The 27,366-nt window shown below is 37.3% G+C and overlaps 2 protein-coding genes, 1 long non-coding RNA gene and 1 pseudogene across 4 annotated transcripts in view; 2 read left to right on the forward strand and 2 right to left on the reverse strand.

The window, feature by feature from the left end:
- Nucleotides 1-659: 659 nt before the first annotated feature.
- LOC120155109 (palmitoyl-protein thioesterase 1-like) lies at nucleotides 660-27,034 on the forward strand. The gene is made up of 13 exons (XM_039166676.1): nucleotides 660-682; nucleotides 22,917-22,944; nucleotides 23,555-23,654; nucleotides 23,747-23,831; nucleotides 23,915-23,966; nucleotides 24,050-24,070; nucleotides 24,171-24,224; nucleotides 25,118-25,168; nucleotides 25,632-25,697; nucleotides 25,838-25,876; nucleotides 26,007-26,129; nucleotides 26,232-26,324; nucleotides 26,488-27,034. Exons 3-13 carry the CDS (start codon nucleotides 23,558-23,560, stop codon nucleotides 26,839-26,841), a joined length of 1,035 nt encoding a protein of 344 aa, XP_039022607.1. The 5' UTR covers nucleotides 660-682; nucleotides 22,917-22,944; nucleotides 23,555-23,557; the 3' UTR covers nucleotides 26,842-27,034.
- Nucleotides 8,419-27,366, reverse strand: part of LOC120155114 — a 37,418-nt gene continuing 18,470 nt past the window's right edge. Inside the window, exons 2-3 of the long non-coding RNA XR_005518943.1 lie at nucleotides 26,681-26,854; nucleotides 8,419-8,611 (exon numbers count right to left, since the gene is read on the reverse strand). This is a non-coding gene — a long non-coding RNA (uncharacterized LOC120155114). The remainder of the gene's footprint in view (nucleotides 8,612-26,680; nucleotides 26,855-27,366) is intronic.
- On the forward strand, nucleotides 9,546-14,581 carry LOC120155113 (annotated as a pseudogene).
- LOC120155111 lies at nucleotides 19,875-20,958 on the reverse strand. Of its 2 annotated transcripts, none has more exons than XM_039166679.1 (3): nucleotides 20,756-20,958; nucleotides 20,546-20,666; nucleotides 19,875-20,446 (listed from the first exon to the last, which is right to left on the reverse strand). In XM_039166679.1, the coding sequence occupies exons 1-3, from the start codon at nucleotides 20,893-20,895 to the stop codon at nucleotides 20,327-20,329; spliced, it is 381 nt and encodes a 126-aa protein (XP_039022610.1). In that variant the 5' UTR covers nucleotides 20,896-20,958; the 3' UTR covers nucleotides 19,875-20,326. The 2 variants fall into 2 exon arrangements, with proteins under 2 accessions (XP_039022610.1, XP_039022609.1); XM_039166678.1 differs by having other exon boundaries at nucleotides 19,875-20,449.

Raw genomic sequence — 27,366 nt, forward strand, 5'->3', positions numbered from 1 at the left:
ACCATCAAACTAACTGCTATGAAGCTCCTGTTTTGGTTAATGTTACATGTTTATAGATTCATCTTATACAGAGACACAATCTTCGATTTCTCTCATTGAAAATAATTTTAGAAGTGATTTTGTGCATTCATCACCAATGATGGTAGAACATGACGATTTAGGTAATTTGAAATCATTGTTTACATTTAAAGAATTAATCCATGCTATTATTAGAAAACTAAAGAAGAACACAAAATATTACTTTATTTGCTATGAAACAAACAGCTGCAGTACAGGAGCTTTATAGCTCACAAAAACTGAAAACAGTCAGATCTAACAACCTAACTGATGAACTAACAGCCTAACAACATAAGGCTTATCTTGCATACATCAGAGAGCACACTATTCACGTGCACCTTAGCACACTCCATGCACATTATCTTTTAATATTCTCCCTACTTCTTCTTCTCCTTTCAGCAGACAAACATTCACCCTTGCACGAAACATGGTAAACGTTGTTTTGGTCAATGGTTTTGTTAGCCCATCTGTAACCTGATGAGCAGCAATATAACTGATTAGCAACAATTTTTTCTAAATGCTTGGACTGAGCATTATAAACTGGATTTTCAACTAACAACTATCTTCGAAAGCTCCTGCAACCGAAACCCAGAAATCACAATAAAGAAATAGAAACATTATCTCATAATTCATGGTTTTTCCCTCTAAATTCCTTGCCTTTGTCTCCTTTCTTGTATTTATTACGATCACCCCATTTTCTCATTCGATCCCCTTCATTGTTATCCATGGTAATTGTTGTCTTCTTCATTTCCCATCATGGTCTTTTTATATCAAAGCTTAAACTTTTTTGGTTTTTCCCTCTAATTTTGTTGTTGCAAGGATTGGAGATAAGTGTGCCAATCGTGGAGTCAAACGGTTCATTGAACTTCTCACTAACTTTTCTGGTGCTAAAGGATATTGTTTGTATGCTTCTTAAGCTTTCTTTTGTTTCCATTTCCTTCCCTTTTTACTGCATATCGACTTGATTTTCCTTTTCAATCATACAGAGAAATTAGAGATGGGACATGGGATTCTTGGTTTATGCCTCTGGAAGAACAGGTAAAACTTCTTACAAGATGAAAAAGATTCCATTATTATTGTCTGGTTTCCTTTTTTTTAAACAATTTCTGTTGCTTGTTTGCAGACAAATGTGGTTTGTGAGAAGGTGATGTATTGTTCTGGGTAATTTGTTGGTTTTCTTTGTTGGTCTGGGTTTTGGAGTTTATCTTCCCTTTTGACAAAACTCCAGTATGATATCAACAGGTTAAGCAAATGAAAGAACTGAGTAATGGTTAAAACATAGTTGGTCTCTCCCAGGTATTTTTTTCCAATTCAATTCACTAATTGATATACAAATACTTCATTTATTCATTGATAGTTCTATTTAATAGTATTGCTTTTGCTAGGATTTACATATTGTTGTTTTCTCTTTCCTTAATCCACACTTTTATTTACAATCTGCAAGGATCTTTTTGTATAGTATATCATCACATTGAGTAGGTGAATTGCTAATAGAAACCTAGAGATGGTCTTCGGAAACCTCCAAGCTTCTGACAAATTGGACTCGCTGAAATAACCAGCACCCCGTTAACCAAAATCTCCAAACATGCCCTTCCGTCTATAAGAGCCTCCAACAACCCTACATCTTTCGGATACAATTTCCTAATCAACTACAGTGCGTAAATAAGACTTTTATCAGGTCCACGTGATTTATCAAAACATAATCAAATGGTTAGATTTATCTAGTCCGTTAGTCTACAAATAATCATAATGGTCCTATGTCTCTCACACACACATTAAATGTCACTATAAATACCCCTTAATACAACTGAGAGAGGGGTTGGAACCTTTCACAATCTACACCCCACCTTCATCTTCTCCATTACGACTAACTCCCTCTTCTACGAGAACACCGGCCAATGGTTGTTCTTTCATCGACCACAACTCTCTGTACAAATTAGAAAAAGTGAACAATACACGATTAACAAGAAAATTTTGTTCCCATCAACACATGTCAATGCTTATACCTCGCCCATCCGGTTGATATCATCGATTCGACTTATCTTCAATCCGTCATACGAATTCAGAAAAGTTAACAAATAAACAAAAGAAAATGCATCTAAAACATGTATTTGTTATTTTGGTTGTTTTTATATGGTAAGAGGCAACTTCCATTCACGGACTCGTTCTAAAAAATTTACTTGGTTTAACAGGGTAACTTGATAGCCCGGGGTGTTATCGAGTTTTGTGATTGTGCACCACAGGTAAGAGCCGACTGACCTAAAGCTTCTTTTTATCGGAAAGATTAACTTCTTGATCATATATTTACTGACTCTTTTCTTCAACATTATTTACTTGTTTTGTGCTCTCTTAATTTACAACCCTTTTTTCCCATTATCATCATGATTTCAATAGTTAGCCACATTTGGGTGATTGTCACTCTTCCCTTTTTATGTGTATTAAATGATGGGATTTTACTATATGTTGAATGTTTTAGGAATTATTTTTTTCATATGAACTGAATGTTCCAAAATGATTTTCTTCTGTTGCATGACGAAACAGGTGAAGAATTTTATCTCTTTAGCAGGGTGTCCGCAAATTGTGACTATTAAATATGGTTGAGAAATATGTGCAAGTATACACAATCCAACAAATAATATAGTGATGAGTGAGTATCGTATCCACAGGGATTGGAGGAAATTTATACGTTCAGTAAAAGCAATTTACTATTTCACCTAAGTATAGTTAGTAATGGTATGTACAAATGAGAATGATGTGGCAAAATGAAATGGATGTTGGTGGGAATGGAACGATAGTGTGATGTGGAAGCAAATGGAGATGTCGTGGCAAAATGGATGGAAATGTCGTGAGAAATTAAATTTTGTTTAGTGCAATCAAATGAAAATGTAAAGGCAAAATAAAATGTAAATACTAGGTTTGATTGTCATTATTTTAGACTCATCGCACAACAAGTTACTACGGGAATTAATGATGGGAGTCACTTAGGAAACTTAAGTCTACTTCTCAGGATGATCTTACTTCTATGCCTTATTTGCCCGACAGAGTTTACTAATGGTGCCCTATGCTATCTCTAGTCAAGGGACTCGACAGGTTCAAGATGTCATGACAAACCTATTGGTGTTAGTAAGTGCAGGGATCCTATAGGTTCAGATAACATGATATGTTACGGCAATACCTTTTAGCGGCAACACTAACATCTAACCTCTCGATCGAGCACTACTTCTTTTAGTCGATTGAAATCCTAGCTTTATGTCTAAGGTTGGATTAGGCCAAGTTACTATCTAGAACCCCTTGCTTATGTGGATTCTCACTAGTTTCTCTCGAACACTAAGGACATGTTACTTAGTCATTCTCTCGAACACTAAGCCATCTCTTAAGGAATAACTACTCTCATAGCTCCTACAATCTTAAGGCATTAAACATCATAAACAAAACCAACAACAACATACAAAAACAACCATCAATTAAAGTAAAACTTAAATATCCATAAAGAACTCCCACCAAATAAGACTAGTTCATGATGGGGTTCGAATGTTCCAAGCAACAAGGTTATAAATTAATTCGTTCCATACAACCCAAATAAGATAAAAGAGAGCAAACAACAAAGGAAATGAGGAAAAACCTTCAACGTGCACTGCCGGAGCTCCCCTCGACCACCACGAACTGCCCCAGCTCGCTAGCTCCTCTCGGACGCCTAGTTCGCCACTCTCTCTAGCTTTTTAATTGAGGAATGTCACGTCAAAGACAATTGATGGAAAAAGGAAAGACCTTTTTCTCTCTGAAAATAAGCTCAAGTTGGCGTGTGTAAGTCTCTTTCTCTTGGTGACTTCATCTCCTATTTAAAAGGGGAGAATAAACCTAGGAATTTGTGTTAAAATTTTTAAGATACTCCGATCAGGCTCCTTTCACGTGAGGGGGTGAGCAGTTGTGGCAGTGGTCCCCTCCAGGGCAGTTGGGCATAGAACAGATAAGATTAACTTGTTGTTGGGCGTGGTCCCGAAAGAATTAGATGACCCAGGTGGCAGATGTCTCCTCTCGTGTGACTGATGGTTGAGGGCACGTGAAGACAATGACAAATGGCTCTTGAAAATATCATCTTTCATCTTTTCCGCTTTCAAAACGACATCCGCTTTGGCACTTGCATTCTGCTCAACAATCTTATCATGTCACAACAATTCTCTTTTGCTTATCCTTTCTCCCAAATCCTGCACATCATTAAACAAAACACATTTCCCATAACGCAACATCGTTTACAAAATAAAATGTCGCGACAAAATATATTTCCACCTCATGCAACTATATGCTCCTAAATGCATCTATATGATCCTATATGGGATTTTAAACAATCAATAACTTAAGTGAAAATGCCCTAAATATGACCTTTTTATGGAGTTATCACATGGCCTCATGCTGGTACTGTTTCTGTTCCTCTTTGTGGTGTAAGTGTCTTGCTACTCTTTTAGTTGATTATTGTTAGTATTTATAAGATGTCATTGGTAGATAATCGTTCTAGTCGAACCGAATCTCCTTTAATCCTATCTGGAGTTGTATTGCTTATTGTTGAAGTAATTATTTTCGTATTGTTGTCTGGTTTTCTGTGGTTGATTGCGGACAAGCTAATCAAGTCGGAGATATACAACAATTATATCCAAGTACACATGTCATACCCCAATTTAGGGGTCAAATTATAAGTTTTCAAAACTTATAGTCACTTTTAGAATGTACATGAAATTTATAGATCCAGTCTTGAATTTACTCATTTTTGTTAGATGTTGAAAAATAAAACCCTCTCCCCCGAGTAATCTAGTTTTCTTTAGAAGCTTACCCTAATTTTCTTCCTCATCAAACCCCCTTTATCCCCTCGATTCTCTACCATTCGGCCACCGTTCGTTGCTCCGACACCACCAATAGACTCACTATCGAACGGTGAACAAAACCCGACCTCTATTCCGTCTTGAATCACCATCGTTCGTCATGAAACTAACTATGAAGTATCGTCAGAAACCCCCCCCCCGACCGTCGCTCATTTTTGATGATTCCAGCCGCCTCCGACGTTGTCTCACCTTACCGCCTACACCATTTGACTCACTGCCACTGTGCGCTCAAAACCAGACCAAAATCGTCGCGCCGTTGTTGCTCTGTTATCGTCACTGGCTGACCACCGTTGGAGAAGTTTGTAAGTTTTAAATTCTACAATCCGGTGTGTTTCGTTGAGAAATAACACTTGCACAATCCTGAGGTCCCGATCTAGGAATTTGGAAATTTTCGTCGCCGTTTGACGATCAGAGTCACCGCACGCGCCTCTCACTGTGTGTGGGCATCGTCTGCCGATCTGAGAGGGTGATGATCGGTTGAACCGGCCTGAACCAGTTGGACCAGTCTGGACCGAGCTACCTAATCGAGCCGACCGAGCCGTCTGAACTGAGCCGACCGAGTTGACCAGTGTTGACCATTGAATGTTGTTGACCGACTGTTGACTTTTTCTGGGAACACCTATCCTGACGTTTTTCGACGTCTTGAGTCCGTTTCGCCAAATTCGAACCCGGTAAGCTATTTTTAACTAATTTACCACCCGATTCGATCTGTTTTTCACAATTAAGCTATGTTTTTTTATCAAATTTTTGTTGATATGTATCTAAGGGATTATTGGACGTTGAATTCAAGTTGAGGGTGATGGAATAGAGATTAATTGTTCGGTCGATATGGCACAAAAATCGAGGTAATACATTACTACATTTTCATGCTTTATAAAACATGTTGGTATTGATAAATGCATGAATGAAAATGTTTGGTCTCATCTGGGTAGTTAATTAATTCCTACACTTGATCCGAATGCGATAAAAAGTCGATAACTGAATAAAATTTTGATGGCTTGTACAAGAAATTAGAAGTTTGATAAGAAATAATTTCAAGTTCATAGATTATTCGGAAAAGCAATTAACCCTATGATCTCTAAATTCTATTTATCCTTGTTAAGAGTCTTAATACCGAAATTACCTAGTTAAGAAATTACGAAAATACCCTTGAGAGATAAGAATAATCTGAGTTGACCCTGAATGAGAAAGTACCATGAGAATTCATACTTAACCCGATAAATTATTGATTTAATTGTTAAGATCCTACTTTGGTATAAAAAATTCTTGATAATCCATTCGTAGCATTTGAGAAGGCAATTGACCCGAAAATCTTCGAGTTATGAGTAAATACCTGAAGAATAATTTATCGAGGGTGCTCTTTTGTTATAATTTTTCGAAAGGACTGAAATAGATGATAAGTTTGAAATATATAATAAGATCGGACGGAAGGAAAGGATTGAAATATCCTAGATCTATAAAATGACTAAAATACCCCTGAAATGCAAATGACCCAAGAATATCACCAAGCATAGGAAAGATTAAATACCCTGGAAGGGCAATGAATTGACTAGTCGATAAGTATTAGTTCTGGAAATTGTTCAGCTCGAGTTGTTCAATAATCCGATCGATCGACATAGATGGTAAATGTCCTGAATCTTCGTTCTCCCTTATCAGTTCAAATCACTCTGGTCATATCTGAAAACACAAGTAACTCAGATGCAAAGGATTTCTGAATACCCTTCTGATTACTTAGTGCCTCCGATAAACGTCCGAATACTATATGATCCTGATAAATCACATTCTGAATAATTGATGATTCCATCAGCTAATGAACTTTTCCGATAGTGATTATAACTTCCGACATTCTATTGGTATATTGGAGACCCATGTTTCTCTGCCCGGTAAGATTATTCAGTATCTCTGAACCATATCTGGAACCTCTAGTGTGTTCCCTGATCACATGAATATTTTCTCTTATTTATGTTCTGATCTCCGCTTTGATTTCTGATATCTCTGTTTACTGAATGAAAATGTTTTATTTGGGATACTTTGGGATTTGGTATCAAGACTCTGGCAAGTTCAGTCGCTGCGGTTAATTTCTTTTATCGATTCTGCACCGACTGGTAATTCCTTACGGACCTAAGGTGACCCTTGGGTAGGATCTGCTACCCCAAGATCTTTCTTGGGTAGGCCTCCGTGGCCCCGAGAATTTTCTTGGGTAGGCTCTCAGGCCCCAAGGTGCCCCCTTAGGTTATGCAGTTATGGGGAGCTGCATATGGCGTTCGGTTGGGGGGACTATTATGGTTTTGAAAACATGTTTTAAATGGTTTTGTGGGAACACACTAGACACTCTATCCTGATCTCTTGAACCCAGTCATCCGAAATATTTCCCTCTGAACAGAAAACTTAATGTCTGTTACTACCTAAAATATCAGTGGGACCTCAGCTCAGCCTAAAAATCTATAGATGTCTGAACCAATAAGGAAACATATGCTTATCTGTTATCTACATGTTCTTTAGCATCATCTGGCATTTCTGTATTACTGAGCTTTCCAAAGCTCACTCTGTTACTCACCATTTCAGGTTAAAAATATTGCATCAACGCAACTATCGACTTCAGTAGGGGAGTTCCACTGGCTTTGCTTGCGGAGTACGGTGCATGAGATTAGGGGGCATGTAGGTTGTATTTTGTTTTTATATATGAGTCTGGAAATTATTTTTATTTCTGAATATTGACAAATTTTATTGACACATCTTCTCCCCGAGGCTTTTTAACCTGTACACTCATCTTTCTTCATGATTTTGATGAACAATGCAGCTTTTCAATATAATTTGAATACATTGTTAGTTTTATAAATTTCATGTATGTGATTTGCCGTTTTGCAGGCTCATTTGGCACCGAGTGGTTATCTAAAATTGCCGAACGTGAGTAGCATACAGCGATTTATCGGCTTATTTTGCATGATCTCTTGTTATTAACCGGTTGAAGTGTTTTACAAATTGTTTCAAGTGATTAAGACTTGTATAAGTTTCAAAATAACTTCTTAATTTCCAGGATATACTTCATTATTTGGAAAAATGTCAGTTTCTTCCGAAGCTTAACAACGAACTTCCGGACGAAAGAAATTCTACTTATAAGGAAAGGTTCACTCGCTTGCAAAACTTGGTACTTATCATGGTAAGCTGGAAAATATGCATTTAAGCTTTTCAAACCCATATTGGACCATTGGCTTCTTCGGTTCATTTATCTTCTAATCCGGCTCATCTTCGACTCAAACAGTTTGAGTATGACACTGTTTTTATACCAAAGGAAACCTCTTGGTTCGGATTTTATCCAGATGGACCCTTCAAGCCGGTCATTCGGCCTTTAGATGTACGGTATTTTTCCATGCAGAAACTGATTTATGTGTTGTTGATGTATGAACTTGAATTACGACCTGATATGTATCTAGGCTAGCAACAGATTGTGGCCAGATCAATGTTTTACAATCTTTTCATGCAGAAGACAACGCTTTACACCGAGGACTGGATCGGTTTAAAAACCTTAGACGACGCCGGAAAGGTCCACTACATTAATGTCTCGGGAGGTCATCTCGGAATCTCCAACGATGACATGAAAAAGCATGTTGTACCTTTCTTGAAGGATCAAGCTTCAATGGCGGATAGCATTCGGAGTAGTTATGTCGAAGTTCATGGACCTCATCGTAAGGTACAGTTCTGAAACCTTTGTTCAGAAAATATTATTAAATGCATTTTAACGAACTGGACCACTCCCAAATTAGTGAGGAGAGTGGTAAGGCAATGAGTGTCTAAGTAGGCTAAGTGATGGTCGATTAGTGAGGTTCGGTTTCATGGTGAGGGTGACATTAGTAAAGATGAGAAACTTTATTTGTTTATTCTAAATCCTACGTGACATGAATATTAATGAAATAATCCATGTCATAGTAAAATATTAATAAAATAATCAATGTCAACATATCTTTTACGATTTAATGATCAAGTGATCAGGACACAGCAATTCAAAAGTTTAATGATTAAATAAAATAAATTAAAATTTAGTGATCAAAATAGGAATAAGATAAAGTTCAATGATATATTTTAGAATTTACCCATATTTTATTAATCGATTCTTATTTGTTTTATCTAAAAATTATATAAAACACACTATTATAGTAATATTGTAATATTATAAAATAAGATTACTATTAGCAAAAATGAGCTAAAGCAAATGTATATATGCCAAAGACGCATATAAATTCAATAATTATTACTATCTCAAAGTCATCACCCTCGTCTCTTTGGAACCAACAAATTTTTCTTTGCTATGCAAATACCGGTGACGGAGTTGCAGAAGCCATGTTTTTGGCTCCACTCGATTGCAAGGCATCTTGTTTCGTTGGCGTTAAGTTCTATATATACTCATCGCATTTCTTGTTTTGTCAAAAATCGCTCTCTCGCTCTCAATCCTCTAGCTTCCTTCTTCTCGTGGTTTCATGTCATCCTGCTAGGTACTAGTCTTTTTTTTTTCCTTTTCAAAAAGCGGGTTTATGTTTTCGAAGTGAAATGATCATATGGACTTATGGAGTGTTGTTTTGTTTGCAGATAATCTATATTAGATTTTGAGAGTTGGAAGCTGAGAAAACAGAAAGTGCAATGGAGACGGACAAAACAGCCGTTGCTCTTGATGCCATTAACAAGGAGATTGTTGATCTGGTACATGTTCTTTTCTTTTTTTCCCCCTCTGGTTTTAATATGATCATCTGATGCTAAAATCTTCGTATATACGAACGTAAATTTATAGAGTAAAACAGTTAACCATTGGTGTTTGATTGATGCATGACAAATGTTAGAAGAAATGTAACACTGAAATCGTTTGAATTTCTTGTACTAGTTCATATATATATAATGCATTTAGATTATAAACTTGTCCTTTGATGTTATTCATTCAGGAAAACATCCCAGTTGAAGAGGTTTTTGAAAAGCTGAAATGCACAAAAGAAGGTTTAACCTCTGAAGAAGTGCAGAGGAGGCTTGAGCTTTTTGGTTACAATAAACTTGAAGAGAAAAAAGTAACTTAAATTTTCAAAAATCTTGCCCTAATTATGCAATCAAACTGAGTTTTGTTCTGCATTTTCAGGAAAATAAAATACTCAAATTCTTGGGATTTATGTGGAACCCTCTATCATGGGTTATGGAAGCAGCCGCTCTTATGGCCATCGGTCTTGCACATGGAGGGGTAAGTTGATATGTTGTGAAAAGAGTGAAAATCTAATCACACCTTTGATTTCGGAATCGGTTTCTAAAACCTTCTTTCGTTGCAGGGAAAGTCTACAGATTACCATGATTTGCTTGGTATTCTAGGACTGCTTGTTATCAACTCGACAATCAGTTTTATTGAGGAAAACAATGCTGGAAATGCTGCTGCTGCACTTATGGCTCGATTGGCCCCGAAAGCAAAGATTTTACGTGATGGGAAATGGAGCGAAGAAGATGCGTCGGTGTTGGTTCCTGGAGATATTATCAGCATCAAACTTGGTGATATTATTCCTGCCGATGCTCGTTTACTCCAGGGAGATCCTCTGAAAATCGATCAGGTTCCAAGCTTTGCTTTCATTTCTTGCCTTTTTAAAGCATTATTAGATGCTCATACAACTTTACATAGTTTGAATCAGTGATGTACTTAATATCAAAAGTGCAAAGGAATTCTATAGAAGAACTCATTGTAGGAGTGAGTTTAGTAATTTGGGACTCTAATCTATGGTTTAAGTAATGTGTTTTTTTTTAATCGTTGTTTTCAGTCAGCTCTTACAGGAGAGTCACTCCCGGTGACCAAAAATCCCGGTGACGGAGTTTACTCGGGTTCAACTTGCAAACAAGGTGAAATCGAAGCAGTGGTTATCGCAACTGGTGTGCATACTTTCTTTGGGAAGGCAGCTCATCTTGTGGAAAACACAACACATGTTGGGCATTTTCAAAAGGTTCATCTTGCAGAACTCTTAGTATCCAAATAAAATAGTTTCTAATAGATGCCGAGGAAGATCAAATTGTGTTAAATCTAATAATCTTTATTGTGAAGTAACCTGCATGAGAGACCCACTGATCATGCGATAACGAGGCACTGACTGAGAGTTAATTTCAGGTCTTAACTTCAATCGGTAACTTCTGCATATGCTCCATTGCCGTTGGGATGCTAATTGAACTCATTGTTATATACGGAGCTCAACGTAGGGCTTATCGAACCGGTATCGATAACTTGCTGGTTATACTTATCGGTGGTATCCCAATTGCTATGCCGACTGTGCTTTCTGTTACTATGGCGATCGGCTCTCATCGCTTATCACAGCAGGGTGCCATAACAAAGAGAATGACAGCCATTGAGGAAATGGCAGGGATGGATGTGCTTTGTAGTGATAAAACAGGCACATTGACACTTAACAAGCTTACAGTGGACAAAAGTTTGATAGAGGTGAGAGTTTTGATGGCTTTATTTTATTCTTCAAAGAACTGTCTCTTTGAGATCTATAATTTTTCATCTGCAATGTTGAGACCTAAAATGTAACTATTTTCATCATAGGTTTTTGTCAACAACGTCGATAAGGATATGGTTGTTTTGATGGCGGCAAGAGCTTCGAGATTGGAGAATCAAGATGCTATAGATACAGCAATTGTTGCAATGTTGGCTGATCCTCAAGAGGTAAAACATCTTATTTAATGAAGAATACTCTCTACTCGAATTCTTCCTTTATATAATGGTTATGGGAGTTTTATGATTACACTCTCAGTCTCCATACAATATGTTATATTCTCCATACGTGCGTATCTCGAATTAAATTGATTTTATTCTGTTGACGATCAAAAGGCACGAGCCGGAATCACAGAGGTTCACTTCCTTCCCTTTAATCCAACCGACAAGAGAACAGCCCTTACATACATAGATGGAGCTGGTAAGATGCATAGAGTCAGCAAAGGTGCACCAGAGCAGGTATACATCATGCCAATAATAAGACAAGTTTCTCTTTTCTGACGTAGCATCATTTAAGATTGTGTGAAACTCGTAAGCTATTGGTTCCTTTATATGCAACTTGCAGATACTCAATCTGGCCTGGAATAAATCAGATATTGCAAACAAAGTTCACTCCATAATTGATAAATATATGCTGAACGTGGACTTCGATCCCTTGGAGTTGCTCGACAAGTATATATCACTCTTAATGTCCTTGAATATCATCACTCATTCATTGTGCTAATGGGGAAAATGCAATTTTTTTTCTGTAGGAAGTTCCTGTTGGTACTAAAGATAGTCCTGGAGGACCATGGGAATTTGTGGGTCTTCTGCCTCTTTTTGATCCGCCCCGCCATGACAGTGCCGAGACCATTCGAAGAGCCCTGGATCTCGGTGTCAGTGTTAAGATGATAACAGGTATCCAATATGTCTGCTTAAGATTTTTTCTTTGGGGTCAAATGTCAAAATCGGAATCATAATGTTGGATATTGGGGATCTTGTTCCAGGTGACCAACTTGCAATCGGTAAGGAGACAGGAAGAAGGCTTGGAATGGGCACAAACATGTATCCTTCATCATCTCTGCTTGGTGACCATAAGAAAGAAGAACTCGGAGCTTTTTCAATTGATGAACTTATTGAGAATGCTGATGGATTTGCTGGTGTTTTTCCTGGTAAATATATTTGCTATTACATCTGAGTCTAACAATTATGCTCTGTATAAATGTATTTGATTATATATTTAATGTAGAGCATAAGTACGAGATTGTGAAAAGATTACAAGCTAAGAAGCACATAGTTGGAATGACGGGAGACGGTGTCAACGATGCCCCTGCATTGAAGATAGCAGACATAGGGATTGCAGTTGCAGATTCAACCGATGCCGCTCGAAGTGCGTCGGATATTGTTTTGACAGAACCTGGTCTGAGTGTGATCATTAGTGCTGTTTTAACAAGCCGTGCAATCTTTCAAAGAATGAAGAACTACACGGTAAAGAAAAGAGAATTTCATTTTACGTGCAAAGGAAGTGAAATTAACATCATTACTATCAAAAGTTTCTCACTTTGTATTCTTCCGTTTTCTTCCAGATATATGCAGTATCTATCACAATACGTATAGTGGTGAGTTTTCAATACCCTTTTTGCCATTTTCCCTTTTGATCCGGAAAAGAAAACACCGATGTTAAATTTTATTGGTTTTCTTACAGTTGGGGTTCATGCTGCTCACTACAATCTGGAGGTTGAATTTCCCTCCTTTCATGGTCCTAATCATTGCCATTCTTAACGACGGTAAGTGAATAATCTTCTTGTTGGATTCTTCTTTATTATTTTCGCCATTTACGTTAGATGATTTCGCTCTTTCCAGGTACCATCATGACGATATCGAAAGACAGGGTCAAGCCATCACCATCTCCTGACTCATGGAAGCTCAAAGAAATCTTTGCCACCGGCATTGTCTTAGGCAGCTACCTGGCCTTAATGACTGTCATATTCTTTTGGGCAGCCTATGAAACCGATTTCTTTCCAGTAAATGCAAACTATTCATTTGATCTCTAGCTATCATAATATTCATTTTTTTTTCATGTTTGAAACTCTATTCTCTCCTATCGTACCACAGGATAAATTCAGTGTAAGAAGCTTGTGCAAAAAGAACTTTGATCTTACACAAAAGAGTGAAAGATTGAGGTTGAATGATCTGTTATCATCTGCAGTCTACCTCCAAGTTAGCACCATCAGCCAGGCTCTCATATTCGTGACTCGTTCACAAGGATGGTCATTCACCGAACGACCCGGTCTTCTTCTCGTCATTGCTTTCATCATTGCTCAACTCGTAAGCCAACTCAAAACCCCGGACTGTTTTCGATTTTACAATTCGGTTCGGTTCACAAACCAGTAAAGCTTTCATCTATATACGCAGGTAGCAACTGTTATTTCAGCTGAAGCAACATGGAAACTAGCTGGAATCAGAGCTATTGGGTGGGGATGGTGTGGTGTTATTTGGATTTTCAACATTTTAACTTATTTACTGCTCGATCCTATCAAGTTTGGCGTACGATATGCACTCAGTGGAAGAGCCTGGGATCTTGTGCTTAACCAAAGAGTAAACATAAAACAGTTTTATTCACTACATTCATTTGTTTCCATTGAAGCTGACGTGTGATCTAAATATGGGGTTTGGCTATTTATTCTCAGACCGCATTCAATACGCAAAATGACTTCGGTAAAGAGGCTCGTGAGGCTAAATGGGCTGCTGAACAGAGAACACGTCATGGCCTACAGACTACCTCGGACGCTAAAATTTTCTCCGATAAGCACACGTTTAGGGAGATCAATGTCATGGCAGAAGAAGCAAGAAGGCGTGCAGAGATTGCCAGGTATCCGACTGCACCTGATATATGTGTATTCATGCTCGAGTTCGAATAACATAACAAAGAATTATGCGATATATGAAACTAGTTCTATTTGTTTTTATGTGATGAGCAGACTGAGGGAAATTCATACACTGAAAGGCAAAGTGGAGTCGTTTGCCAAGTTGAGGGGGTTGGATATCGACGTGAACCCACATTACACTGTGTGATATGGGAAAAGGGTAGTCTTCTTCAAAGTCTAGACGCCACCTCCAATTCCGTTTGCTCAGTTTCTTTCTTTTTTTGGTCTTTTCTGTTTCTTGAAATTGCTGTATTCAGATATTATTTGCTCATAAAACGCATTTCAAGCAGTAATTTTCTGCCAATTGGTTGCCGGTCATTCTCCGTGTACTGTCAATAAGAGCTTTCAATACTAATATTATCATTTACACGCTATAAAACATGCGTTTGCCTTATTATTTTACTGTTGCTTCAATGCAAAACTTTCTGTCCCAAAATTAGGTGTAAATCAACATGTCCGTACACGAATATGGTTGTATTCGTTTGTTTATTTTTTAATATATTTTTGTTCATTTGTTTATTTTTGAATGTGTTTGTGTTAGGCTTGTTTAGCGTTTACGAACATATTCGTTTACCATTTACCAGCATGTTCATTTAGTATTCGAGAAAATATTCGTCCGTATTTTCAAAAATGGTGAAATTATGTCAGGCTTCTCATTTTGATTCCAAAGTTTATTTTGTGTTCAATTTAGTCTATATTTTCTTCAAAATTTAAAATGGCAAAAAACAAAAGGAAAATGAGAATCAAATAAATGAGAATATATAAATAACATGGATTATTTATGTAATTATACCATCCAAGTAAGCTTGTTAACAGGCCATGTGTGTTTTCTATCACGCCTGTTAACGGCGAGTGACCAATTTGTAACAAACGATAACGTTAGTGACCGATTTATAACTTTTGAAGCATCAGTGGCGAAAACAAAAACTTACACAAACATTAATGACCATTGGAGTAGTTTACCCTTTTTGTTGTCAATGTTGGCAGTCTTTATACTTGTAAGATTGAATTCATTATGAAAGTACAGTTTTTTGGAAAAAGTAATACAGTTTAGACTCTGACTCAATAATAAAACATAAAAACGTTGGCTAAAATCTCAGAAAAGCTACAGTGAAACCGGTAGAGACCAAAAGGCACACAAACAGTGAAAGACAAACAATGAATCTAAATTCTAAATGATTTTACATTTTATACCAAACAAATTGATCTTGAACTCCACTTTACCTGTGCAAAAGCTTCGGTGATCCATGCAAATTCTAAAGAGAAACAATAGAGTTGTTTGAATTGAGTTACCAAATAAAACCCCTTCTTTTTTATCTCTACCCCTAAAGTTGTGACCTTTAAGCTCTCCGGTCTCCTCTTCTTCTTGGGTAAATTCAAAAGCTTTAACCTCCTCCTTTTTTCCCTTGAGAATCATTTATACTTAGTTTTATTGTTTGCAATTTGATTTACTTGTGTGTATTGCTGCCTTTCAACGATTATTTGGGAACTTATTTTTTTTCCCAAGTTGGAAAATTCCAAACACTCAAGCTATGACCTTTGATTCCTTATTGGTACGGTTCATCATGAGTAACCGTCGCACACCGAAATACATCATTAATCCTATGTCAGTTGAACTAAACAATGTTGATTTTTGAATGCTAGTAAACGATTTGCCAACTGGTTTTATATCAGAATAAATAGCACGACAATTCGGCAACTTCATCGGCCGATTCCTTGACTATGATTCTACAGCAACTTCGTTGGGATATAGGGGCTGCATCAGAATTCGAGTGAGTATTGATGTCCGAAAGCATCTGAAGCGAAAAAAGAAACTCATGTTGCCAAACAAAGCAGAATCCTATGCTACTTTTAAGTATGAAAAATCAAAGTTATTATGTTTCCTCTGTGGAAAACTTGGGCATGGAGAAAATTTTTGCCCAGTATTATTATGGAACGTTTCTCTTCGAGCACCTCCAAGGAAAAGAGGAGTGGTGACCAGCCCTTGGTTAAGGGGAAAAAATACGAGCACTACCAACTTAGGCACCAGTGAATCGATAGCAGATACACAAGTCATGACAACTAAAGCTTGGGTTGAACATGCTTTTGCACTACAAACTTCTGGTTCAGCACAAGGAGTTATCGATGCAACTATAACATCAGTGGAGATAAAGTTGAGAATGCAAAGCGACCAAGGAACGACCAGTTAACCTTGGTTGAATCTAATGGAACTTTAACTGGGGCTCTAAAGATATCGGCAGGCCTGAAAACCCAGGTCAGCCGGACGCAATGAAACTTTTAAGCTGGAACATCCGGGGTTAGGGATACCCCGAACAGTTCGTCGTCTCAGGCACATGATGATCAGAGAAATAAACCCAACTGTAGGCCTCTTCAGAGGCGGGGCTATAGGGAGCACAAGTTGAGCGACGGAACAGGGCCTCGGAATAGCAAGGGCCCCAAAAAAATTAGATTTATTACAATAAAAATCTCATCTTTTTTGGGTCTAACTCCACTTTACGAGAAATGAGCTCATCTTCATGATCTCTCTATCCCACACCGTTAGGATTTGAGTTAGTAATATCACCAATCTTCATATATATACTGCATTTAAGCTTTGCAATTTTTACTAAGGAAATTTGTAAGGGCCCCGGAATAGCAAGGGCCTCCTTTTAAGAATTTGCACAGGACCTCTAACGTCCTAGCCCCGGCCCTGGGCTTCTTTATGGAGACAAAGCTACAAAAATCTAGAATGGAGAACATTTGCAAGTCATGTGGTTTCTTGGATGGCATTGAGGTATATGCAACTGGTACCCGTGGAGGCCTATGCCTAGATTGGCGAGCAGGTTATACTGTTTCACTACGATCAGTATCGAACTACCATATAGATGTGTTAATCTCAAACACAGATAAAGGAACTACGTGGAGATGCATTGGATTTCATGGATCCCCGGAAGAAAATTGTAGATCGGAATCTTGGAATCTCTTACGAAGTCTTAACAATTCTCTGAATTTACCTGGGTTGGTCATCGGTGACTTTTATGAAATAATGTTCTTTGAAAAAGAAGGTGGTCTCCTCCGAGGGGAAATACAGATGAATGTTTCTTGAGAAACCGTTGAAGAATGTAGATTAGTATATATCAGATATTCAGGGTCTTGGTTTACTTGGGAGCGCGGAAACAAGCAAAAATAACATACGAGAATGTCTCGATCGTGGAATTGCTAACACCTTATGGAAAATGTCATTTCCAAACTACTTATTAAGACACATTATGCACAATTTCTCCGATCATTGTCCGTTACTCCGAGATAAAATGGGTCCAAATAATAGAATACGACAATGGCACTTTAAATTTGAAGCAGCTTGGTTACTAGAAGACTCGTGTGAGGAAGAGGCGAAAAGAATTTGGAGCACTACCGAAAGGTTGGTACTTAACAAGTTAAACAGTGTCAGCAGAGACTTAGATCAATGGTTCAAGACTATTTGCCAGCAAAAAAGATTAACAGCTACAGAATTAGAACGCCGACTAGCAGAGCAAATGGAACAAACTCCAACGGATGACGTACTTGGCAAAATTGTCGAGACAAAGCTTCAATTAAATTTGGAAGCGGACAAACAGGAACTATACTGGGAACAACTTTGATGCTGACGATGGGAGACAAATAGATGATGAGTGGGGAATGGAAAATCTTGCACGACACTATTTCGAGACTTTATTTGCGTCAACAACAACTGAGCTAAACAATGAAGTACTGGAGGGGGTCAACAAATGCATCTCGCGAAAGGATAACGCAAATCTAGTCGGACCATTCTCAGTAGAGGAAGTCTGGAAGGCAGTTAAGTCCATTAGCCCATTAAAAGCATCAGGGGAAGATGGATTAGGTGCGATATTCTATCAGCGGTTCTGGCACATAATTGGCCCTGAAGTAGCAGAGTATTGTATAGGGTCACTCACCAGAAAGTATGACCTGAGAGAAATTAACCATATTCACATAGTGCTCATCCCAAAAGTAACTGAACCGAAGAAATTGAACCAGTTCCGTCCTATTAGTTTATGTAATGTCCTCTTTATAATCGTATCAAAGATGTCAGTACACCGTATGCAAAATCACCTAAATTGTTGTATTGACGAGGCACAAAGCGCTTTTATACTCGGGAGATTAATATCAGATAATATAATCGTTGCGTATGAACTTCTCAACTCTTTCCAAAAGAGGCAAGTGGGTAGAAAGGTTTATTTTGCGCTAAAACTCGACATGAGCAAAGCATAGAGTTGAAAGGCAATTCCTTTGGGCTATACTGGAAAAGATAGGATTTTTGACAGTTTGGATTGATTTTGTAAAACGGTGTGTTAGTTCAGTCGCTTATTTGGTGATAATTAATGGAGTAGCTGGTGAGAAGTTTGCCCCTCAAAGGGGTCTACGCCAAGGTGATCCGCTCAGTCCCTATCTATTCCTCATATGCAGCGAATGACTATCAGCATTATTCCGCCGAGCTAGTACCTTGAATTCTATACAATGAGTCCGAATAAATCGGTATGCACCTTCGATATCATATTTACATTTTGCAGATGATTACGTTATTTTTGGTGAGGCATCTCCTCAAGTGGCAATGCAAATTAAAACCATTCTACGCCTATATGGAGAAAGTTTGGGGCAATAAAAAAACTTTGATAAATCAAGTGTCTTTTTCAGTACAAACGACATTGACAGTAACAGAGATGCTGTTCGACGGTTCTAGAGGTTGAAAACACGAGTTGTCCGGAAAATATCTTGGGCTGCCAACTATAGTGGGGTGAAATAAATCTAGAGCTTTTGCAAGTTTACTTGAAAAATACAACAGTCGGATCATCAACTGGTGCGTTCGAGTGCTCTCATAATGGGGAAAGGAAGTATTCATAAAATCTATCCTTCAGGCTATTACTCTTTATGCTATGAACGTGTTTTTGTTCCCAAAAAATTTATGCTCGAAGTTTGAAAGTTCAATGGTAAAATTTTGGTGGCAAAAATCTGTGAACAAACGTGGTATTCACTGGTGTTCGTGGGAGGCATTAAACTAGTTGAAGGAAGATGGGGGACCTGGATTTAGAGATATGGCAAAATTCAACACTGCTTTATTGGTTAAACAGGGTTGGCGCTTACTACAGAACCCAACGTCTTTAGTTGGACGAATTTTACGTGCTAAGCATTTCCCAAACAAAGACTTTATGGACTCGAGTTTGGGTGTTGCACCATCCTACATCTGGAGGAGTATATGGAGCGCACGAAGGCTGCTAGAGATGGGGTTTTGCTGGAAGGTAGGAACATGGACCTCTATCTCCATTTGGAACGACTTTTGGTTACCTAGTTCTCATAATTGCGTTGTTTCTAATCAAGTTGACACAGTGGAGAAGGTGGCAGATTTGATAGATAGCGAATCAAAGACCTGGAAAGCTGAGCTAGTAAAAAATATTTTCGTCGAAGAAGAGGCAAACAGGATTCTGGTTATTCCAATCCCAAAATTTGACCAACAAGACTGTAAGGTTTGGAGTGGAGAACGATCAGGGATATACAGCGTACACAGTGAATACAGGTTACTATTAAATCAAAATCAAATCCAAAATTCAACCAAAGCCCTGTTTAATTACATTTTCGCTAGTGCTTGTCAAAGGAAAATCAAGTTACAAGTTTGGAGAACAGCAACAATTTTATCCCAACAATAGAGAACCTGCACTATAGACGCATAACTTAAGACCCCAGCTGCCCGAAATGTACTCATGTGCCGGAGTCCGGCCTACACATTATACGGGACTGCCACCTAGCTCGTCTGCTATGGCCTATGCTACATTACTAGTGGCCAATTCAACTAAATGCAGAAAACGTACTCGACTGGCTAAACTGGTTATTCAAGAACCATACATCCACAAAACATGCAGAAATACTTTGTATAATTTGGGCATTATGGTATGCTTGAAATAAAGCACTTCATGAAGGAAAATTTGTTTGAGTTGAAGAATTAGTTACCCTGATCATATCACAGTGTCGAGACTTCCTCCTAGCAAACTCAGAATCGCATAGTCCTCCCAAGGCCCCATCCATAAACTGGGAACCCCTTCAGATCTGGCTTCTAAAATAAACTTTGACATTCGCTTCTTGCAAAACCATAAATATTCTTGGTCAGGGGTGGTGATTCGTAACTCAGAAGGTAATATACTAGGTGCATGCAGGAGAAAAGCGGAAAGGATTACCTCAGTATTTATGGCGGAGATGAGGGCAGCATTACATGCAATCATCTTTGCAGCAGATATGGGTTTCCAATAAATTATAGTTGAAGGAGATTCAAGATCTGTAATTGAAAAGCTTCTCTCCCTTAAACCAAATATATCGAAGATCAGTGCTCTGACTTGGGAAATTAGGAAAAAGTCAGAATCTTTTTCAGTGTGTTCATTCAAATTTACCCGGAGAGCAGGTAATAAAGCAGTCCGCTTATTTGCAGCAGCGACGGAATTTGATTCAGCGGATCGGTTTTGGGTGGAAGAAGTGCCAACAACTGCTGAAGATCAGGTAGAGGAGGACAAGTGAAACCTCGATCCACCATATAGGTTGCGACTATAGACTGTACATAGAGTATCGATATGGGAGAGGTGGTGTTAGCTTCTCTGCGATGGGCGTTTTATCATTTAATTTTGAGAGTACATAAAAGGTTGGAGCCAGCCGTATTTCATTTCTTAGGTTGCAAATGCATTTCTTTAGAGAAAATAATCTTAGTGATAAAAAATACTTTATAATATATAATTTTAATCAATTTTTTTTTATTTATCAAAATGTCTAATTAAATCGTAATGCGATCGATAATTCGCAACGCGATCTCCGGTATCGCAAATCAGTTTTCAGATTCGCAACGCGAATTTTGACTATCGCATTACGATTTACATATTCGCATTGCGATAGTCTAAGTTCGAGTTGCGATTTTCCAAATCAATTTCCAGATTCGTAACGCGAACTTCGACTATCGTATTGCGATTTACATATTCGCATTGCGATAGTCGAAGTTCGCGTTGCGATAGTCAAAGTTCGCGTTGCGATTTTCCAAATTCGTTGTGATAGTCCAAGTTCGCGTTGCGATTTATTCTAAATTTGTTGCGATAGTCCAAGTTCGCGTTGCGATTTATTACAAATTCGTTGTGATAGTCCAAATTTGTTGCTATAGTCGAAGTTCGCTTTGCGATTTATTCCAAATTCGTTGCGATAGTCCAAAATCGCATCGACTGGTGATATTGCATTTGTTTCTTAAGAATTTTCTCTAAAAAGATAGTATTCGCGCGGACGTGTCGAAGACACGTATTACCACGACCACGGCGGCGGCGCGCGCGAGAGTCTCCCTTGTTCTCTATCACTCAACAAGGAAGTGGGAAAGCCAAGCCTTAAATATCATTCTCAATAGTGTTTCCAATACTATGTGGGATTGAGCATTACCAACACTTGTTTCAAATACTATGTGATTATTCAGGAAACAATTAACAATCATGCACCTTAAAACAACTGAATCAGCAACCAATTGCATTAGTATTATACGATTAAATATGTCATAATTAAAAGTCAAGCTAACTGCCGATGATTCTATTCATTACCAAAAAATCGTGTTACTTACATGTGGTTATCTAATACCATCCCCGCTAAACTCTTCCCAATATCATATAATTTTTTTCACAACTGCATATTAGTTTATTTAGTTGTTTAAGTATTTATTGATAATTTTTTTATTTATATGTAATTGGAGCTCCTGTTTTGGTCAATGTTACATGCTTATAGATTCATCCTATACAAAGACACAATATTCGACTTCTCTCATTAGAAATAATTTTGGAAGTGATTTTATGCATTCACCACCAATGATGGTAGAATCTGATGATTTAGGCAATTTGAAATCATTGTTTACATACGAAGAATTAATCGAGGCTATGAATATTTATTTAACCATAATCTTTTGGGTGAATGTGAATTTGAGGTTGTTTACAAGATGAAGAGGGGTGGTTGTAAAGCAGCTAAAAATCGGTGGGGACTAGGTGAATGATAATTTAAACCTGAGGTTGAAGAATATGATCTTTCGGCGATGAATAAGATTGTAAACGGTTGATTTTGAAGATTGTTGCTGGGATAAATATCCAAATTTATATAATTAAGTGTTCCAATCATAAAAAAATAAAATTCTTGAAATAATTATAATTTTTAATAAAAAAAATATAATTTAATTATATTCATATTAACATTTAAACTAAATAATAATAAAAGATTAATTATGGATAGATCATTATAGTCGTTTATATTTATGTAATAAGAATAATTTAGTTAGTGATGTGTATCGATGTGTTAAGTTAATAAAGTGTTTCGGTGCACGACGTAGATTCTAGAATTTTCCCAGTCCATCATGACTAGTGTTATTGGTTTAATGCAGAGAATGAGGAGATTGAGAAATAGGTTGAAGAACCAAGGTTACATTTTAAGGGGATCATGCGGCTGTTTCCGTGTACTTATCATCCAATAGGATGCGTTTAATTTACGAGATGCTTTCGGTTGCGGTAGACGGTAATTATTCTATATGTTCAGAAAATTATGAGCGAAAAATTAATTAAAACGATATAAATATAAAAAAATTATAAGAAATTATATCTAATATGATTCAATTTTCTTTACTTCTATAAACGAGAAGAATAGTAATTTATATAAATATATAAATCACTAAAACTACAAATATATAATATATCATGTATCCTAATCTTAATATATATCTTTAACTCTTAACAAAGCTCTTTTCTCATTCGAATTGAACTCTTAACAAGATTGGGTTTATGGATAAGATATGTAAACATTTCGAAAGTTGGCAAGTAAAAATATGAAATTAAAAGGATTAAATTCAATAAAAATACATATCACAGGGACATATTACGATATTTGACCAAAAACATTAACAAAAAGGGAAGTAAATACAGTAGTAATGATATGTTGATCCCGATAAGATAGGGGTGGAATTAAATTCACAAGCTACAACTAGCTAAAGTAATCGATATGATCAACAGGCAATCTGAACGTGTGACAAATAAAAGCGTCTCATCGGATTCACGAGTCCGTGTTTCTCGCTTCATTTTCACCAATCAGAAGCCTCCAAGCTCCAAGCTTTCAACCAACAACTCCCTTCGAAAGCTCCTGCAACCGAAACCCAGAAATCACAATAAAGAAATAGAAACATTATCTCAGAATTCATGGCTTTTCCCTCTAAATTCCTTGCCTTTATCTCCTTTCTTGTATTTATTACGATCACCCCATTTTCTCATTCGATCCCCTTCATTGTTATCCATGGTAATTGTTGTCTTCTTCATTTCCCATCATGGTCTTTCTATATCAAAGCTTAAACTTTTTGGGGTTCCCCCCCTCTAATTTTGTTGTTGCAGGGATCGGAGATCAGTGTGCCAAACGTGGAGTCAAACGGTTCACTGAACTTCTCACTAACTTTTCTGGTTCTGAAGGATATTGTTTGTATGCTTCTTAACCTTTCTTTTGCTTCCCTTTCCTTCCTTTTTTACTGCATATCGACTTGATTTTCCTTTTCAATCATGCAGAGAAATTGGAGATGGGACATGGGATTCTTGGTTTATGCCTCTGGAAGAACAGGTAAAACTTCTTACAAGATGAAAAAAATTCCATTATTATTGTCTGATTTCCTTTTTTAATCAATTTCTGTTGCTTATTTGCAGACAAATGTGGTTTGTGAGAAGGTGATGTATTGTTCTGGGTAATTTGTTGGTTTTCTTTGTTGGTCTGGGTTTTGGAGTTTATCTTCCCTTTTGACAAAACTCCAGTATGTTATCAAAACATGTTAAACAAATGAAAGAACTGAGTAATGGTTACAACATAGTTGGTCTCTCCCAGGTGATTTTTTCCAATTCAATTCACTAATTGATGCACAAATACTTCATTTGTTCATTGATAGTTCCATTTAGTAGTATTGCTTTTGCTAGGATTTACATATTATTGTTTCCTCTTTCCTTAATCCACACTTTTATTTACAATCTGCAAGGATCTTTTTGTATAGTATATCATCACATTGAGTATGGGAATTGCTAATAGAAACCTAGAGATGGTCTTCGGAAACCTCCTAGCTTCTGGCAAATTGGACTCGCTGAAATCACCAGCACTCCGTTAACCGAAGTCTCCAAACATAACCTTCCGTCTATCAGAGCCTCCAACAACCCTACATCTTCCGGATACAATTTCCTAATCAACTACAGTATGTAAATAGGACTTTTATCAGGTCCACGTGATTTATAAAAACATAATCAAATGTCAGATTTATCTAGTCCGTTAGTCTACAAATAGTCATAATGGTCCTATGTCTCGCACACACATATTAAATGTCACTATAAATACCCCTTAATACAACCAAGAGGGGTTGGAACCTTTCACAACCTACACCCCACCTTCATCTTCTCCATTACGACTAACTCCCTCTTCTACGAGAACATCGGCCAATGGTTGTTCTTTCATCGACCGCAGCTCTCTGTCCAAATTAGATGAAGTGAACAATACACAATTAACAAGAAAATTTTGTTCCCATCAACACATGTCAGTGCTTATACCTCACCCATCCGGTTGATTTCATCGGTTCAACTTATCTTCAATACTTCATACGAATTCAGAGAATTTAGCAAATAAACAAAAGAAAATGCATCTAAAAGGTGCCTTGGTTGTTTTGGTTGTTTTTATATGCTAAGAGGCAACTTCCATTCATGGACTCATTCTCAAAAATTTACTTGGTTTAACAGGGTAACTTGATAGCCTGGGGCGTTATCGAGTTTTGTGATGGTGCACCACAGGTAAGAGCCGGCTGACCTAAAGCTTCTTTTTATCGGAAAGATTAACTTCTTGATCATATATTTACTGAATCTTTTCACCAACATTATTTACCTGTTTTGTGCTCTCTTCATTTACAACCTTTTTTTCCCATTATCATAATGATTTCAATAGTTATCCACATTTGGGTGATTGTCACTCTTCCCTTTTTATGTGTGTTAAATGATGGGATTTTACTATATGTTGAATGTTTTAGGAATTGTTTTTTTCATATGAACTGAATGTTCCAAAATGATTTTCTTCTTCTGCATGACGAAACATGTGAAGAATTTTATCTCTTTAGCAGGGCCTCATGCTGGTACTGCTTCTGTTCCTCTTTGTTGATAAGATGTCATGGTAGATAACCGTTCTAGTCGAACCAAATCTCCTTTAATCCTATCTGGAGCTGTATTGCTTGTTGTTGAAGTAATTATTTTCGTATTGCAGTCTGGTTTTCTGTGCCTGATTGCGGACAAGCTAATCAAGTCGGAGATATACAGCGACTATATCCAGGTACACATCTTCTCTCCGAGGCTTTTTAACCTGTACACTCATCTTTCTTCATGATTTTGATGAACAATGCAGCTTTTCAATATAATTTGAATACATTGTTAGTTTTATCAATTTCATGTATGTGATTTGCCATTTTGCAGGCTCATTTGGCACCAAGTGGTTATCTAAAATTGCCGAACGTGAGTAGCATACAGCGATTTATCGGCTTGTTTTGCATGATCTCTTGTTATTAACCGGTTGAAGTGTTTTACAAATTGTTTCAAGTGATTAAAACTTGTATAAGTTTCAAAATAACATCTTAATTTCCAGGATATACTTCATTATTTGGAAAAATGTCAATTTCTTCCGAAGCTTAACAACGAACTTCCGGACGAAAGAAATTCTACTTATAAGGAAAGGTTCACTCGCTTGCAAAACTTGGTACTTATCATGGTAAGCTGGAAAATATGCATTTAAGCTTTTCAAACCCGTATTGGACCATTGGCTTCTTCGGTTCATTTATCTTCTAATCCGGCTCATCTTCAACTCAAACAGTTTGAGCATGACACTGTTTTGATACCGAAGGAAACCTCTTGGTTCGGATTTTACCCAGATGGAGCCTTCAAGCCGGTCATTCGGCCTCAAGATGCACGGTATTTTTCCATGCAGAAATTGAATTATGTGTTGTTGATGTATGAACTTGAATTACGACCTGATATGTATCTAGGCTAGCAACAGATTGTGGCCAGATCAATGTTTTCAATCTGTTCATGCAGTTTTTAGTCAATAATACTGACCGTTACCGATGCAGACAACGCTTTACACCGAGGACTGGATCTGTTTAAAAACCTTAGACGACTCCGGAAAGGTCCACTACATTAATGTCTCGGGAGGTCATCTCGGAATCTCCAACGACGATATGAAAAAACATGTTGTACCTTTCTTGAAGGATCAAGATTCAATGGCAGATAGCGTTCGGAGTAGTTATGTCGAAGTTCATGGACCTCATCGTAAGGTCATGGTGAACCATAAGAGAAAGCAAGCAGTGCCTTTGTTGCAGGAAAAAGCTCCATCTGAACTCATACTCGATGGATCACCATCGTACCGGTGGCCCCCGTCGGTCCAAAGCTTCATCATGGAATTACTTGGATTTACTGAAGATTAAGCCATATCCTTATCTTTGATTTACAGAGTATTATTTGAATCAATTCAGTATGGTTATTAAATGATCATCTCCACGTTGGTTTGAAATTAAACTTAATAGCCTTTCCAGCTTACCCCTTGTAAGGATAAACCCGAATACTTTAGCATATCATTCGATGAAATTTGTGTTAATATATAACCCGTGTGGTGTCTGCTATATACAACTGTCTTTGTTATGAATACATACCTTCTCGAACAGCCTGTCCGCGACCACCGTAATACGGATTCATATTTGCAGAGTCAAAACGAAGAGATATGAATGTTGAGCATCTTTCTTGCACTTTACAAACAAAATTACTTTTTATTTTGGCCTTGCGTAAATGATCAAAACGTTTAATGAATTATTTATAGATCATTCACATTTGTTTATGTTTGTTTAGTAAACTACATGAGTATAAACTAAAATTTTATGTTCATTTAATAAATGAACACGAATATATTTATGTTCGATTCATTTATATTCATGAACAAACCCATTTAAAAACTC

The sequence above is a fragment of the Hibiscus syriacus genome, unplaced genomic scaffold (genome assembly GCF_006381635.1).
Source record: "Hibiscus syriacus cultivar Baekdansim isolate YM2019G1 unplaced genomic scaffold, ASM638163v2 tig00111164_pilon, whole genome shotgun sequence".
NCBI lineage: Eukaryota > Viridiplantae > Streptophyta > Magnoliopsida > Malvales > Malvaceae > Hibiscus > Hibiscus syriacus.